Raw genomic sequence first — 17,053 nt, forward strand, 5'->3', positions numbered from 1 at the left:
AAAAAATTAATAGAATTTTCTACTGAAATTCCAATAAAAATTTAATCGAATTGGGACGCAAAAAATGAGCGTTGATGAAAATGAACTAAAATTTTCATCACCGTTATTTGATGAACGCCAAAAAAACGTCAAACACCGTTATACGGATATTGTGAAGAAATAGTGCATTACATGCCCGAGCCACGTGCGAGAGGGTGATATGTTTTCCATGGCGAGGTGTGTATATTAATTTTTCGTGTCACGGGACCTGAAAAACCCCATTTTTGCCTTCATCCCCCATTTATTCCGAAAAAGTGTTTATCTCCGGCATGTGTGAACAAGAGTTTTTCGAAATTGTTCAAAAATTTCTTCTTAGAATAAAAAACCAACACTACTGTGACATTCTGCCTAATTCGATAGTTTCAAGTGAGGAGGAAGAATCATTATATTGTATGTCAGATTCAAGGCATTGGATGAAGATTCAAGGCTAATCCGCATGAGAAATAATTTTTTGTTTCAATATTTACATAACTCATTGAAATTAACGATAAAACTAGCATAATGAATTATCGAGCGAACAACAAAAAACAAAATACATTTTTCTAAATCACGTGATTATTGAATAGAAGAATCGAACAGATAAGTAGGATCCGCGAGTGTCGTTAGTTGTGATCGGTCGCCATTTAAAAACAGCGCAACAGGGGTCCTCCTGACCAATAGCAAGGATTCCCTCCCCCTCCTTACATCCCCTCTCCTTGCCGACACAATCCAATCCGCCATTCCGCCATCTTGTGAGGCTCGTCGTCGGGGTGTCGTCTATTTTACGTCTGATAAAATAAAGAGATCTTTCATACTTGGACGTAATTATTTTATTGAATTTTTCACTCGATTATCACGTGGAAAAAAAAAACTAATGCTACAGACATAACTTTCTCGTTTGACTGTGTGAGAAGGGGAGGGAAGTTTCGTTTCATTTTTTCATTCGTCACAAGCCGTTCATTGGGAGTCAAAGGGCTTCACTCCACTTTGTGCGATTTTCTGCGGCTGGTAAGTTTCTAATTATTATCTGAAGAGATGAGTGTAAATCGTCTCAAATCAGTTCGCTTAGGACTTTTTTTCAATTGATTTGTAACAAGGTTGTAGTATTTTGGATGATTAATGGTTAATTTTCGGTGATAAGCAATGGACGACAAAGCCAAATAGAAAAAAATTGTGTGTGTTGCAGGGTTATAGGCTGAATCGCGTCAATTAGGTGCCTCTGTTCAAGACCAAGGATAGTCAACGTATTGAAAGCGAATTAAAAAGGATAAAATAAAGATTTTGCAAAATATATATGTACACATATATAGATATATGCCAGGTATTTTGACGCGATCCTATGAACAATGTCCGTGTGATTTTACAATGGGACAGCAGTTTTTTCAACGTCGTCTTTCTGCCCGGATTAATCATCAAAGCCACGGATCTTCGATAAATTGAATATATCGTCGATTATCTTCTTGCATTAACGCACATTTTAGAACATCACGCTTGAAGACTGTGGAAATCCTTTGTCGAGTTCCTGCTAAGGTAATTTTATTCATAAAATTAGTAATGTTTGTGAGGGTATTAATTTCAAGTCTTTCACTGATGAGTTTAACGTTTACCGAGGGGAGTCACTCCATTAGTATTACAAACTTGGGTTGAATTATGGGGATGCTTTTCCTATTGGATTTTCGTAAATAATTTACCAAATGGAAATCAGGGCTTTAATTGATTGGATTAATTTTTTCGTTGGAAGGTAAGTAGCACATCCAAACATTGGCCACTGAAAGTAGTCGAATTTCCCGATGATTAGACAAAAGAAAACAAAAGAGAAGAATTAAATTTGATTGGAAGGAACAGCGTTCATTAATCCTTCTCTTTCCCCCCCCCCCCTTAATCTGGAAATAGGAATAATGCTTTCAGGCTACACGTTCGCTCCAAACGTTCACGAGCACTCGGAAAACTCACTGACAAAGACTATATCAGTCTCTATATATTATAAAAATAAATTGAGATACACCAAATGTTACTTGTACTTGTTCGGTTACACTAGTCCACAAGTATACCCATTACCTTTCTATTTACAAAATTCCATCGTAGAGGTAAGTTAAGGCTGCAGAGGAAGTGAAGTGAGGAAAATCGAGAGATGAGAAGAATGAAAACGAATATAAAATAGTAAAGTTCATTTGGATAATCCACTTGAATTCTTGATAATATCAACGGAACTTTCCCCATCACTGCTGAAAAATCATTTGAGTAGTCCTTGATTCTGTCCCTGTTAGCAGTCAATCTTGGAAGCAGTTTCACCCTGATGAATGCATCTCATCGTATCCCACTTGATCTATAAAAACACGAGAATCAATCAATATGGCGTGGCAACTGATTCTGAATGATTTCGAATTGTTTAGAAACTGTAAAACATTGAAGTAATCGTATTAATGAATCGGCGATGTTAACGTAACTTTTTCATAATTTCTATACTCTCATTTACTCCCACTCTTTTTTGATGATCGTACAATAATTGACAACACATTGTTGAAGCTTCCTGAAAATTCTTAACAAGCTTCCGATAATGAAGGGGATTGCGGAGGAGCCTGTCAGTGTTTAAATCCGAATGAATTGATATTGAATGCAGTTGGAATTGAGTTTCGTCATCATGCCGAAGCAGAGTTAGATTTTCCACTGCTGGCCTTTCATTGCTCATCCTGCATCAATTTATTTGAGAGCCGCACGGCTGCACTGATGTATTCTCTTCGTCTCTCAGCGTTGGGTGAACATCTATTGTCGATTTTACTAGGCACCAGAACGACGGAAAAAAATTAATTTGTGCACAATTGTTTAGACGTTGGTGCACCAGAGAATGATTGAGCTGAGGGGCATCGTTGTTCGGTTTATAATCACGAGATGAAATGATGAATTGGTTCGTCGACTTTAAGAATTTATTGGGATCATTAGTTTGAATTACTACGGTAGCGCTTTTTTAATATTTAGTGAATTTCAATTGGGGGATTAATCACACTTTAATTTCAAGGCATTCCTGGGGCGCGGTTCAATCAAAGGGATTTTTATGACCCATATTTAATTATTTTCATTAAACTGATTAGACAAACCGCTATTTGTGGACATAAAAATGTATCTTGATTCGAATAATCTCTGAGTAACAGCAGGGAATCTTGACAAAAAGATTCTTTTTCCCAACTATAGAATTTTTAATGTTACTTTGATGTTACTTCGAGAAGTGACTCACTTGTATGTGTCGTGTTTGGAAATTTATCAATTTCTCTTAATCGAAAACATGACCTCCATTCGATGATAAACTATATTATACACTCATTAAATTTCTTTGAGTTTGAACTTTATATTTATACATTTATATTCAAAAATTTTGACGATTCATGTAGCTAACATAATGTTTGATTTAATACTTCGTTCGTAAACCCGATGCTGCATGGCAATATTCATCTAACAGTTCATGGAGAAAAACTGAAAAAAGTCTTTAATCAAATTCCAAATATCGTTAATGGAAGCCCGCAAGCATTTAGAATACAAATATAGTTACTTATTCTGTGCGGTTCAAAGTTGACTTATTTTTCGGAAATTTTTGTGTTTTGCTCCTCCTAACACAGCACCCATGGAGTTTTTATATAAAAATTGCTATATTTCAACATTGAAAATATTTTTAAAGAAAATTTTTGTTGGGAAATAGGACACGGTCCTTGTCAGTAAAAATCCCTCTTAGCTCTCTGTTGATAGGGCTTTTATATACTTCAGAATAATTTTTTTTTATCGTTATTTTACATCGCTTCGACCCGGTTAGGGTATATTGCGATGATGATCAAGAGTTTAAATGGTTAGATCGCACCATTCTACCCGGCCGGGATTTGAACTCGGAACCTTTCGCATATGAGGCAATGAACTTACCCACTGCGCCAAGCCACCGGGTACTTCAGAATAAGATGACAATTTTTTTCAATTGTTTTAACATTGTTATCCAAAAAATGTAAAAATTCCGGCGTGGAGCTCATAGCGCAAGCAATGAACTATTAATTAATTCCGGAAAAATTAAGAGTATTAGAACATGACTTCTTAAGAAATTTTTAATTGTCCATCATTTTCCTAGGCGAGCTTCAATGGCCGTCTTAACTATGGAAATTTGTTTTTAGGGGACGATTGATGGTTTCAATGTCACAAATTAGTTACAAGAGGTATTCAAATATTACGTCACGTCTTTGGACTTTTTAGTCCCGCCCCTCGTTGCAAGCTGTCACAAACGTGGACCTCCTCCCCCTATATATTATGTTACAAAATCAACGACGTCTTTTAATTATGAAGATTATTTGTTTCTCTTTTCCATGTTTTTCTCATAAAATTGGATTTGAAAAGAGGAAAGCAGAAAAAAATATTTTCGATTTTGTTATCTAAGAAATGGTAGAAAAAAATATGATGTGACATGACAACGCAGACAACCACTGTCCCCCTTTATTTCAAAACGGTACAAAATTCAAACCTCCTCCTCGCCCAATTGTATTTCGTATTTGAATGCTCCTAAATCACTATTCTTTTATTGAATTTTTGCACGTCATTAAAGTCAATTTTTCGCACCTAATTGATTTACCATGAAATTGGACATACCATAAAATTATTCTCTGCTGAATTGTTGATGTTGTTGGAGAGGGCGCATCGTGAATTTGAAAATCGGAAGATCCATCGATAGACTTTTCATACACGAACATATTGAAAAATGAAAAAAAATTTCAACCAAATTCCTGCTTCAAAGTAAATTATTTTCGAGTAAACATTACATATTCAAACGTAACTACACTTTTCATTCTATTCAGACTCTTTAAAATGTTCGTTGGATTCCAAACAATAAGAATAGGTATAGTTTTTTTATATGTGGAAAGGAGATTCTAACGAAAATCCGGAAAAATAGTTCATTTGATTTAAATAGACTCTGTTTGAATCAAATCCTTTGTTAGATTTATTCTTGATTTATTTATTTTTATTTATTTCATATAGGGTAAACAGGTCAATTTCTGGATGATTTTAACTTCCATTGAATATTCCATAAACGATAAAATGAAAATTGTACTGACTATTTCACCTTTCAATAATATTACTCGTGTATAATCATGTGATCAATTATTTTTTCTATTGATCGACATATGTAAAAAATTAAAAAATATGGCCCAATCGTCCAGAAATTAGGGGTTTCTGCTGCATTCAACTATTTTTTAATTCAATTATTCTTTGTTTTGTTATTTTCACTTCAAATAATTTTTTTCTGCTAATTAAAACATTCCTGAAGGTATGGAAACCATCATATCCATATTTAGATGATTCTTTTATTTTAGATCCTACCACGAAATTTGAATTTCCCTTAATCGCCCAGCAATTGGCCTGTTCACCCTACCTGCCATACAGGGAGATCCCTACGGCAGGGGGGAGTTACAATACAGGCTTCTTAATTGATTTGTTTTGTGTACATTTAATCATTCAATCAATTATTCAGACAGGAATAAACAGCAGTTAGCGTATTGAGCGAAAGGGAGTTAACTTACGAGGCAGCTTATGAGATGTCAGCATCTGCTTCTATAATCAGATTATTATGAAAGTTTCTTAATTTGCGCGCCTTAACTATGAAGTAATACAGTCTCTTGGCTCTATTTACAATTTAGGTAGCCACAAATTTCTTAGACTTTCAAAAATCAGACAAATTGCAATTAAGTGACCAATATCACCATTACGGTCAAGATTACAAACAGTCGCTATCGGTCGAAAATTTAGTTGACATGCCCTTGAACGATAACATTTAAAATCTCCACCACCAATGACCCCAGAGGAGTCTCGATAATCTCCTCATCACATCTAGAATTACGAGGGATTTGTAATTGAACCCTGGAGGAATTTTGTAGGGAGAGGTCTTTTTCTCTCCAGCAGAGGGTCAGTTTCTCGGTGAAGACATCTTTCTTGAACCCAATGCTGTGCACTTAACTTTTTCCGCATGTCTCCCTCATCAATTTTAAACGATAGAAATCCTCTAGAGGAGAGTAGGGCGAAATGGAACACTCGAAAAAGAATTGTTTGACACAATTCAAGCAAGAAAAAAAAAATTCTTTTAATTTTTTTAAGCAACTTTTGTTTATTAACTTTTTTTATTCTTGGCAGTACGGATGAGAATAATAATTTTCCATTCAGTGGAATGGAAATTTTTTGAGAAGTTTTGACGGGAGAAGATTTTGTCAATGGGTTAATTGAAAATAAAACAGTAAAATCTAGTCCCGAGCAAGTCCAAAAAAAAAAAAATGTGATGTTCAATTTCAATCGGATGAAACAAGAAAAGTGTAATCGGATTAATTTAATCAATTGAATTATAATCCATTCAATTATAAGACTGATAGAATATTTATTATTCTTAATAAATAAAAGTTGATAACAAAGTTTTTTTTGCTTGAATTGCGTCATATAGTCGTTTTTCGACTGTTTCATTTTGCCCCACTCCCCCCTTTTAAATTTATTTAATTCGTATGAAGTTTATTCAATTCAAATCAAATAAACCATTTTCCAGGCTGGAGGCCCTCGGGCGATGGCCAATCACAAGCTTCGTGTGATAAATTCCGTAAAAAAAGAAATAAAATATAAAGTAAACCATTTTTCTACGTTTACCCACTAACCCTGGGGCATAACATGTCACCCTAATTTTCACGTGAATTATAAAAAAATGTAGCGTAAAACCTTGAAAAATTAGGGTACGTATCCGAATTTTTCGTTGATCCCCTGTTTGATCCCGCGGCTAGCGGGTAGCACACTAATTTCTGAAGGCATTCGCACAAGATTGTGATGTAGGGTAAACAGGTCAATTTCTGGACGATTTCAACTTGCATTGAATATTCCACAAATAAAATGAAAATTGTATTAATTATTTCACCTCTCCATAATATCCCTTGTGTATAATCATGTGATCAATTACTTTCTTCTATTGATCAACATTTAATAAATAAATAAAAATATCACCAAGTCGTCCAGAAATTGGGGGTTTCGGCTACATTCAACTATTTCTCAATTTAATTATTCTTTGTTTTGTTATTTTCACTTTAAACCGTTTTTTCTGCTAATTAAAACATTCTTGAAGATAGGGATGCCATCATATCCCCATTTAGGTGATTCTTTTATTTTAGATCCTACCACGAAACTCGAATTTCCTTTAATCGTCCAGCAATTGGCCTGATCACCCTATTTCTTTCCATGTATAGCAGAAATTGGGTAATTTTTTTTCAATTTACTTATTCTGTTCGTCTCAGTTTCTTATTATCTATTTTGTATGACATGAAACGGATGAGGAATTTTATTGTTTGAAGTCAAATAAACACGGAAACAAAGTGTATAACAGATGAAAATGCTAGTCCAAGAAGGTTTTTAAGGATCGAAACACTTTTCCAAAATGCCAGGTTCAACCGTTTTTCTGCCACATCATGTTTCAAAAGGATGTTGTTCGAGGAGTTCCTTCACCGACGGCAGACTGAAAATTCATCATGATAGACTCGAAAGTTTATTCTTGATGAATTTGTGAGGACTTTTATTTTGTGTGGTTGATGATTTCATTAAAAAACCACAACTCTCGTCTAGATAGGGGAGAGTGGGGCAAAATGAAACAGTCGAAAATAACTGTTTGATGCAATTCAAGCAAAAAAATTGTTTTTCATTAATTTTTTTTTATTCTTGGGAGTACTAACCAGAAACCTTATTGTTCATTCAGTAGAATGGAAAATTATTGAGAAGTTTTGACGGAAGATTTTGTCAATGGATTAAGTGAAAAGGAAATGAAACATCAAAATCCAAAGTCCAGGGGCAGACCCAGAGGGGGAAAAAGGAAAATGTGATGCCGAATTTCAATCAAATGAAAAAAGAAAAGTGTAATCGGCCTAATCTAATCAATTGAATGACAAAACGAATAGAAAATTATTATTCTCATCAGCACTCTCAATAATAAAAAAAGTTAAGAAACAAAAGTTGATAAAGAAATTTTTTTTGCTTGAATTGCGTCCAATAGTTGTTGTTCGGCTGTTTCATTTTGCCCCACTCTCTCCTAATTAAATAACAAAAGTACTTGGAATGCCATAGTGGAGGGTGATCTTCTAACAAGATGGTAGATAACTGATAGCTACTCTTCAGGAGATTGACATATTTTCAATGGCATTCCAGTTTGTTCCACAGGTTTTTATGACAAGTCTCAATTATTAGAAGAGTTGAATGAATGAAGGAATTATTATTATTAATATTATTATTATGAATGAACAAATTATTTTTAGATTAATTTTAAATATCGTTATTGTTTCGATAAAATTTAACTGTGGAGAATTCTGATACACCATTGAAGATTCAAATGAAATATTTAGACAAGAAACTGTTGAATTCAGATTGCCTAATTTAATCGTCCATAAAAAAATAGAACTGGATTCACAGTAGGATTATTTTTGAGATGTACGATTTATTTTATACTGAATTTATCGATATACTTTTCAAGGCTGCTGACATTTGACCTCGTTACAATCTCGTAATTCATTCAGGAAACGAGACGTTCTAATGCTCCCTGCTTTCCGAGTCGATTGCTGCAATCAAGGACATTGTACTAAATGTATTTCGATGATCGAAGATTCGCAAAATTCATTCTCCTCCTTAATTGTTAGGAACTCTCCTCCGTCAGCTTACTCTCGAAACAACAAGAAAACCGAAATAAAGTTAAAACAACTCTGCAAAAAAAATTGAACATCCCAAGCATATTAACAACTGTTATTACCTCCCTTCGGTTACAGATTATACTCACTTTCTCCTACACTATTCAAAAATGAGTGTAATAATCAGACTACAAAACTTGGCATGGTCAGCAAATGCCCTTGACATCCGTCAATTCTTCCGTGGCCTGAGCATCCCCGAGGGTGGTGTCCACATAGTCGGCGGCGAATTGGGCGATGCTTTCATAGCGTTCAGGTAAACAATTCATCTTGCTGCAGATATCGTTCCCTAGTCGATCAAATTCCCCAGAAACAACTTATTATCACTCTTCGTTGGTTTTTTCCCCACACTCATCCCTCTCTTTCTTTCTTTTTATTAACCATCCAAACAAAACGAAAAAATGAAATTATTGGCCCACAGCACTGATGAGGATGCCCGTCAGGCAATGATGCACGACGGTGGAAAGATCAAAGAGATGAAGATAAAACTTTTGCTAAGTTCTCGTACGGAGATGCAGAAGGTGATTGAAGCAGCGCGTCAACAAACTCTGTCACTCCAGTCGTTTATGCAAACGCCAGTGGCACCAGTGCCCCAACAATCGGGAGTTCCCTTAGCCAATTCCCAGCAACTCCAGCAGAAGTCATCGCCGGCGGTTGAATCAAAACGCGACAAAGAACGTGACAATGAGAGTGAAACGACCAAAGATCGTAAAGACCGTAGGGATCGTTCAAGATCACGGGATAGATCGAAGTCGCGCGATCGTGACAGAGACAGGGACAGGCGCGATCGGGGTAGGGATAGACGTAGACGAGACAGGAGTAGATCGCGAGACCGCGATCGTCGAGATCGTGGCAGGCGCCGTAGAGATCGTTCACGAGATCGTACACGCTCACGTGATCGAGACAGCAAGCGTAGTTCCCACAGTGATAGGCGTAAAGATATACAGGATGATGATAATAGCGAAGTGGTTATTGTCGGCTCATTCCCCAAAGATCAGCAAAGCGGAAGCAAAGGTTCTGGAAAAAAAGGGAATGCATCTGGGGGAAATAGCATCGAAAATGGGATCTGGGAAGTTCCTCCGCAGAGTCAAATGCCATTAATTATAGCACCGGGAATACTTGGCGCAGGTATTGCGGCGCTTCCAGAGACAGAAAGGTCCATGAATTTCCCAACAGTTGGACAAACACCTCTCATGCAACCCAATCAATTTCAAACCCTCAATGGTATTAACGGGGGCATTCAGACACCTGCGATTAATTCACTCAATCTTAACTCATTACCATCGTCCTTGGGATTATCCAGTATTAATTCATTGAAACGTGACAATCAGTGGTCGAGTGATCGACCACCACGTTTGAGTGACATAAGATTCCCTGTCAGATCCACTGGCTTTGATAATTTCCCAAGCTTTGGAAATACTAATTTCAGAGCCAACTCAAGGGCAAATTCTCATTTATTGAGTAAGATGCAGGAGTTGGATGGTAGGAGAAATCCCCATGCTTTTCAGACGAGTTCCTCTACTCCTTATGATGCTTTCCCTGGTAATTCTGAGAGAGCAAAGTCGAGAAATGTTGGCAATGGTGTGAGGTTCGATAAATCGGGAGGTCACTGTATCGAAGTTCGTAATATGCCATTGAATGCGACTTACGGAGATGTTCGACATGCATTCCAGGGAATCTACATCCGCAAAGATGGTTTGAAACTCATCAACGACACTCAAGGCAACAGAGTAGGAATAGCTTATATCAGATTCCTCAAACCCGAGGGGAAAGAATTGGCTCTCAGTGTCCCTCGTTTTATCCGTGGCTCGGAGGTCGAGGTTTGCTCACTCGATGAAACTCTCTTCGACAAAGCTGTTGACTCTTACGTTCCCGAACGCGAAAAACCCGATGAAAATCCTGAGAGCATTACCAATGATTCTCGAAACTCATGTATTTTACTTGCCGATCTCCCCTCTTTTACCAAAGAAGCAGACATTGCCAAGGAATTGGATGAATGTAAAATAAATGATCTTTTCATAACATCAAAAAAAGACTCAAGCGGTACACCCCAGTACATGGCTTATGTACAATTTTCTAGGGCTGAGGACGCTAAAGCGGCGTTAACGAGCCCATTGAAAATAGGGCCAAAAGCGATAACAGCAATGTCGATAAGCGATGATAAATTTTCTCAAGCCAAACGCACCCATGAACAGGAGACCCTTGGAGAGGCTAGTACTCCCGATTGTATTATCATGCGGGGATTGCCTTTCCAGGTGATTGAACGTGATATCCAAGACTTTTTCTCAGACATTGGAATTGTACCACGTAGAATTCATATGATGTTGAATAATCACGGATCACCGGCGGGCGAGTGTTTCTGCGAGTTTGAGAGTGCTGAGGAGGCCGTCAGGGCAACGGGCAAGAGTGGACTCCCAATGGGAAAGAATTTTCCTACTATTGAGCTTGTCGCGAGAAATAAAATGTTGGATATGTTGGGCAATGCAGATACACAGTTTGTAGAAACGCAGCAGCCTTTTCCTTTACCCCTTCAGGAGCGTCCGAGGTTCTCACCGATGGGGAATCATCCACCCAGGTTTGGAAACGGAGGGTTTGGTCTTCCTAGGGGACCTCCTGGCATCATGGCGCTTCCCAGACACATGCCCATCAATAGACCGGGTCCTCCTGGGTCCTCTCTTGATTACGTCGAGGGCTTTGGTAAACCTGGTTGTGTTCTTTCTCTTGAGAATGTACCCTTCAAAGCTGACATCAATGAGATCATTGAGTTCTTCAGAGACTTTGATGTCAAGAGAGAAAATGTCATTAGAAGATACAACGAGAAGGGTATGCCCACTGGCGATGCCAGAGTGGCTTTTTCATCGCCCAATGAAGCTCAACGAGCCTTGAGAGAGCTCAGACACTGCAAAGTTAGGGACAGAACGATCTACTTGAAACTAGCATGAATGGATTCAATAGGCAATCTATAAAACACGACAGAACAAATTTATTTTCCATACCTTGGTGAAAATAAAACTATCTCGATAATGACGCGTTTTTAGAGAAAAATTCGAGGCACTTTTTTGGGATTTTTGCTTATTTACGACAAAGGTCTTTTGACATTTGCTTTATAATCACTCATTATTGAAGTATTTATGTAACTGTGAAGATTGGCATATTTGGATTAACACGTTTCAGCAAATTACTAAACGGTTAAATTGAAGTAGGATGCATCGATTGTTTCTAGTTTTCCTTACATTGGAAATGTAATTAAGTATTTGTATATAGAGTTTAGATGCCAATATGCAAGGACGAACTTATATTCATTTCTTTTAATTTGTTTTATCATGATGGTCCAATTCGGGAGAATGACACCGACATTACTAAAGTTTTCAGACTTTAATTACACAGCTGGCATCATTATTAGTCATATCTCGTAGAAATACAGAAATATACGAATGTAAGATGGTGGAGAAGGGAATAGTGAATAGTGCGAAATATTGATTAAATAATTTACTGAATTTTGTCTTGATTGATTTTCCATTTTTCTGCCTCATTCTCTTCTACATACATGTATCATACTTAGGCATAAGTATTTGTGAATTATTGAATGAGTATATCTGAGGAGTAGAATTAAGTTATTCATCAATTGTAAAAATATGATAATTTAATAATTGACTTATTTTGTTATTTTCTACACCTGTTAATATCATAACAGCAGTTACCCGTTTAATGGACCGAGAACATAATGGAAAACCTATCCCTATGAAATGTAATTGATCGTTAGTTTGAGAAAGTAAGGGCGATAAAAGAATGAGTGTATCTGAAGTAATACAAGAAGACCTTGGTTACTTGAATAAAAATTTATATTTGAGACACGAATCATCTATTTCAATATCCAGAGTTTCGCCTCTCCGGTCCACCCAAGGATACCTTAGTGAGCAAGTATAAAACATTTATATTTTACTTCATCTTAGGTACTTCCGAAAGCTAGAGGTTCAGTAAAGATCTTTCGGTAAATTGAAGCACTAGGGCACAAATTCCACTTTCGACGAATGTGAAGCTCAGAAGACAAGCCGAAAGCGAGGTCTGTACTCACATTCGTGGAAGACAAAATTTATACCCCATTGGTCTATACTATTTAAGCTCAATCCGCGCAATAAACGTGACTTTTAGCACGGAGTGAAGTAAAAAAATATAATTACCATAGAAAATCGGACGAGCTCCAACAAAAAATTCTGATATTTTACTTCGAAATAGTGCTCACGTATTCAATATGGATTTTACAAAGACATGGAACCAAAGATGTTGAACACGTGTTCTAGATTATCAACTGTTTTCATTAAAAAATTGAGGAGAATACTCTTTAACGAGAACCTCTCTTTAAATCGAAAAATTTCCGTATATTTTTTTACTAAAACCCAGTTGTTGAAAGATGTTTGAAATTATATAAATTTTTTAGATAGCTGCCTGAAAAATTCACTTTTCGGAACCATTTAGCTTGTTTTACGCACAGCGTGCGTAAAATTAAGAGGCCGTGCACAAAAATAACCACTTTACCCCCATTACCGTTCCGAACAGTGAACTTGGCAGGTATCACAAAAAATAGGATCTGTTACGCGTGCGTGCGAAAAAATGGTTTTTTACGCACTGGTAACACAATATACTATTATGCCACTCAGGCCTGAAACCGGCTGGATTACACACTCGACGCTTCGCATCTCGTGTCTAATTCAGCCGGTTTCAGGCATGAGCGACATAAAATTTTGTTCAGTACTTGTTGGGAAATTTCGTCCTTAACGTGTGTGGTTACATCACTCGCCTTCGGCTCATGCTGTAAACCCCACACACGTTAAAGACGAAATTGCCCCACACGTGCTGAAATATACTATTTTTTAATTACTATTTCTCCCCTGTACTCCTGTTTATGACTACTATATTAATAGCCTATCGAGGACCACGTTGATTACACGAGAAGGTATAAGTCATTCTATCTATTTAACTCATTCATTTTTACTTTTTCTTCCTTCAATATCTTCTATCATTTTATAAATATGTAAAAAAATTCAAAGGATGTTGGATATTTAACAACGACGGAGATGAACATATCGACACCTTAATAACAGATAAGTGTATCTACATAGGAAACTCATAGCACTTACGCTTGTCTGTTATTAAGATATCGATGAATTGTACAAATATCCTCGAAAAAAAGAGGCTCAGCGGAATTCCTCAAGAGATTTGTATTTGTGGACAATTGTCTCGATAATAAAGATGTTTCCAACCTTTTTCTGTAAACCCTTTGTTTTTAAAAATTTCAATAACTTCTATAAAATTATTGGATTTATCTTTGGTTAATCTCCATTCCGCTCCAAAAATATAGGTACTTAACTATCGAGGTCTGTTGACATTCTTTAATATTTTAATGCCCTCTTACTCATAACAGAATACACTGAGAAAAAGAAACCCATATTCTCACTCAAAACTAATTTGAAGTGAGAAAATTCCTCGTTGATAAATACCAAAAATAAAACATGTTGCGCTGAACATTGGCACAGAGTCTTGAGATGACAAATTTTTGACGCAAACAATAAATTTAGTTGTTCCCAAAAATATGTATTTTCTGTACAAGCAATGCTACCTATCTCATTTTTGTTACTGAACCGGAGCACTGTTTCATGAATGCTTCGCATCCATAAAACACCGCTCACAGACGTCATAAAAAAATATCTTTCAAAATACGGCCGTGAGGAACTTTTCTGCCTCATTCAGTAGAAAAGTTGGTCCCGACCTAGTACCGAAATAGTATATTTCGATACGATCTCGGCTTCGCCTCGGGCCGCCAACTTCACATTTGTGGAAATTCCCGTCTTACATGTGTCGAACAATATTTTTTGACAGTGATGTTACGTTCAGCGAGTGGCCGAACTGCGCCTTTTTCGTTTATGAGTAAGTGAGAAGACCTTTCGTTTACTATTCGTTTACGAGTAAACGAAAAGGTACTTTTATGTCGCGCCGTGCAATAAGTCGAGTTTATCGCACGCTGCGCTTCGCAAAACTCGACTTCTGCACGACTTGACATAAAATATTATAGAGCACTCGGTAATAAATTTCGTTTTCAACAAATGTGTGTACAGACCTCGCCTTCGGCTTGGCCTGTAAACTACACATTCGTTGAAAACGAAATTTGTGCCCTTGTACTCTAATGTACTATTCTGTACGAGGTGAACGTAGCACCAGTGTAAAATTTGTTATTTTTCGTCACTGGGCCCAAAGAAAATTTTCTGGTGAATATGAGTTAGAAAAATTGGTTTCGGCCATGTGACGAACGATATTTTTTGTCATAACGGTCCTAGGCTGGGATTCAGTCATTGTCAACGTGCAATTTTTTCCATTCTAATAAGTATCGTATGATTTTTTTTTCAGTATAGAGGCGGATAAGGTAAAATGGACACTTGACACTTTTTCTAACGTTCATAACTCAGGAATGAATTTATCGGTAGAAGTCAATCTAGGCTCATCACAGAAGGAAACAATTAATTGTCCTTTCTAGAAAAATATCCCTTTTCATTGAAAATTGAATGAGCTATTAACATTTAAAATAAAAAGACTCAGAAGGGTCCATTTTGCCTCATTATTCCTTCGGAGCATGTCTAAAAGACTTCGTTAAAAAAACCTGGTTAAATTCAACTTAAGTTGAATGTCTTTTAGACGTGCTTTTCCAATTGGACTAGTGAACTTTTGTCAAATTGAATTTGCCTTTTGTAAGAATATAGGTAAAATCTGTGTTCGTGTTTGGAATTTCAGAGTGTTGGTATCCGTTTACGATAGTTACGATGTTTTGCATTGTGGTTCGTTCGGTTTTTTTCCATTTTTGCTTCCGAATGGAAGCTTTGTAATTCTTCACATTTAAGTTTGAAAATTTTTGTGTCAAGGGCACGAAATATGGTCCAACAAGTGCGAATATACGATTTTTAGATGTCTGTATGTATGTATGCGTGTGGACTTTTTTTTCAATTTTTTCTTGCAGTTTTCTTTATACTTTAAAAGTTTTTTCAAGTTCAGGTTGTTCGAATTTTGTTTTCTTCAAGTTTTTTTTGTTACCAAGTTGTTTTGACGAAGTTCTTTAAACAAAAGTTTTTTAGACATGGACCCCTTGCAACTTTTCTTTCATTCACTAGCTCTCAAATTATTAGAAAAATGATTATTACAAAATTATTGAACTCATGTCTTGTTCACTATGACTCCATTCCGGGAATATATCTCCATGATTATACTTTTCAGCGATAGAGGACCTCATTGATTACCCACATGAATGTCTAATAGTATTTTATTTGACTTATCCATTTGCTTTTATTTTTGATAGGCTCTTATTGGTTTTATTTTTTTTTCCTCCTCTTAACTCTTAATCTTGTGACTCGATGGCGTAAGACAGTGCCCATTGATAAAATGAAATATCTGCATCTTTATTTACCCACATCTCAAAGCTTCATCTACTATCTGTAAAGAGGCTTCGGAAAAAACGATATATTTATTGACAAAGATTACCAATGAAAATGAAACGGAAAAAAAGTTTAAATCAATGCTCCAGATGAGAGAGGGAGGTCAGATGCATTGACTCATTGGTTATTTTTGGACCATTCGGCTTTTGCGAAGCCGAGAAGGAATCCCTTTGGGTGGTCGAGACTGTACACAAATATGTTTAATGACGAATCCGGGATGGAGGTGGACGTCACACCCCCGCCATCCTCCTCTGATCAACCGTGCTCAATGCCTGGAACCAGCTGGAACGACCTGAGAGGAAAAAAAAGGTTGGTTACGAAATTCAGGGTCTTTGTTGATGCAGGCACATGTGTCCATGTTTTAACACACATAAATAACTGTGAGAATGCCTTTTGTATCTGAAATTACCAGCTCGTCTATGGCCTACTGGCGCCAGTATTTTTCAACTATTCTTTTTATGTTCATTCACTTTTATGTTTTTTTAATTGATCGAATTACCAGACTCAACATATTCACGTGGAGTCATTTCATTCTCTTAGATCGGACTAGAATATCAAGCACAAAATATTATTTTATTTCAAATGGTGGAATGGTAAGAAGTCTGCAGAGGGAATTAGTTCAAAATAAACGGAATTTGAGACTATTTGGTAAACATCGTCATAGAAATTGTCATGAACTTGGACAAAACATGTTCAAAACTTTTGCTAAATCAGCTGGCTTCCAAGACATTTTCGACTCATCTCCAAGTAATTATTTAATATCTTACAAGACATCTTGGAGATGTAACTAGAGTAATTACTAGATTTATTAAAATGTATAAAGATGCTTAACTAGTCGCC

At 36.5% G+C, this 17,053-nt stretch overlaps 1 protein-coding gene across 2 annotated transcripts; it reads left to right on the plus strand.

Annotated features, from left to right (window-relative positions):
• The first annotated feature begins 762 nt into the window (after window positions 1-762).
• On the plus strand, window positions 763-12,593 carry LOC107048552. Of its 2 annotated transcripts, none has more exons than XM_015271772.1 (4): window positions 763-1,026; window positions 1,183-1,548; window positions 8,817-8,991; window positions 9,157-12,593. In XM_015271772.1, exons 3-4 carry the CDS (start codon window positions 8,849-8,851, stop codon window positions 11,675-11,677), a joined length of 2,664 nt encoding a protein of 887 aa, XP_015127258.1. In that variant the 5' UTR covers window positions 763-1,026; window positions 1,183-1,548; window positions 8,817-8,848; the 3' UTR covers window positions 11,678-12,593. The 2 variants fall into 2 exon arrangements, with proteins under 2 accessions (XP_015127258.1, XP_015127257.1); XM_015271771.1 differs by having other exon boundaries at window positions 1,205-1,548.
• Window positions 12,594-17,053: the final 4,460 nt, after the last annotated feature.

This window comes from Diachasma alloeum, unplaced genomic scaffold (genome assembly GCF_001412515.2).
Source record: "Diachasma alloeum isolate Michigan unplaced genomic scaffold, Dall2.0 Dall_scaffold_00194, whole genome shotgun sequence".
In the NCBI taxonomy this organism is placed as follows: Eukaryota; Metazoa; Arthropoda; class Insecta; order Hymenoptera; family Braconidae; genus Diachasma; species Diachasma alloeum.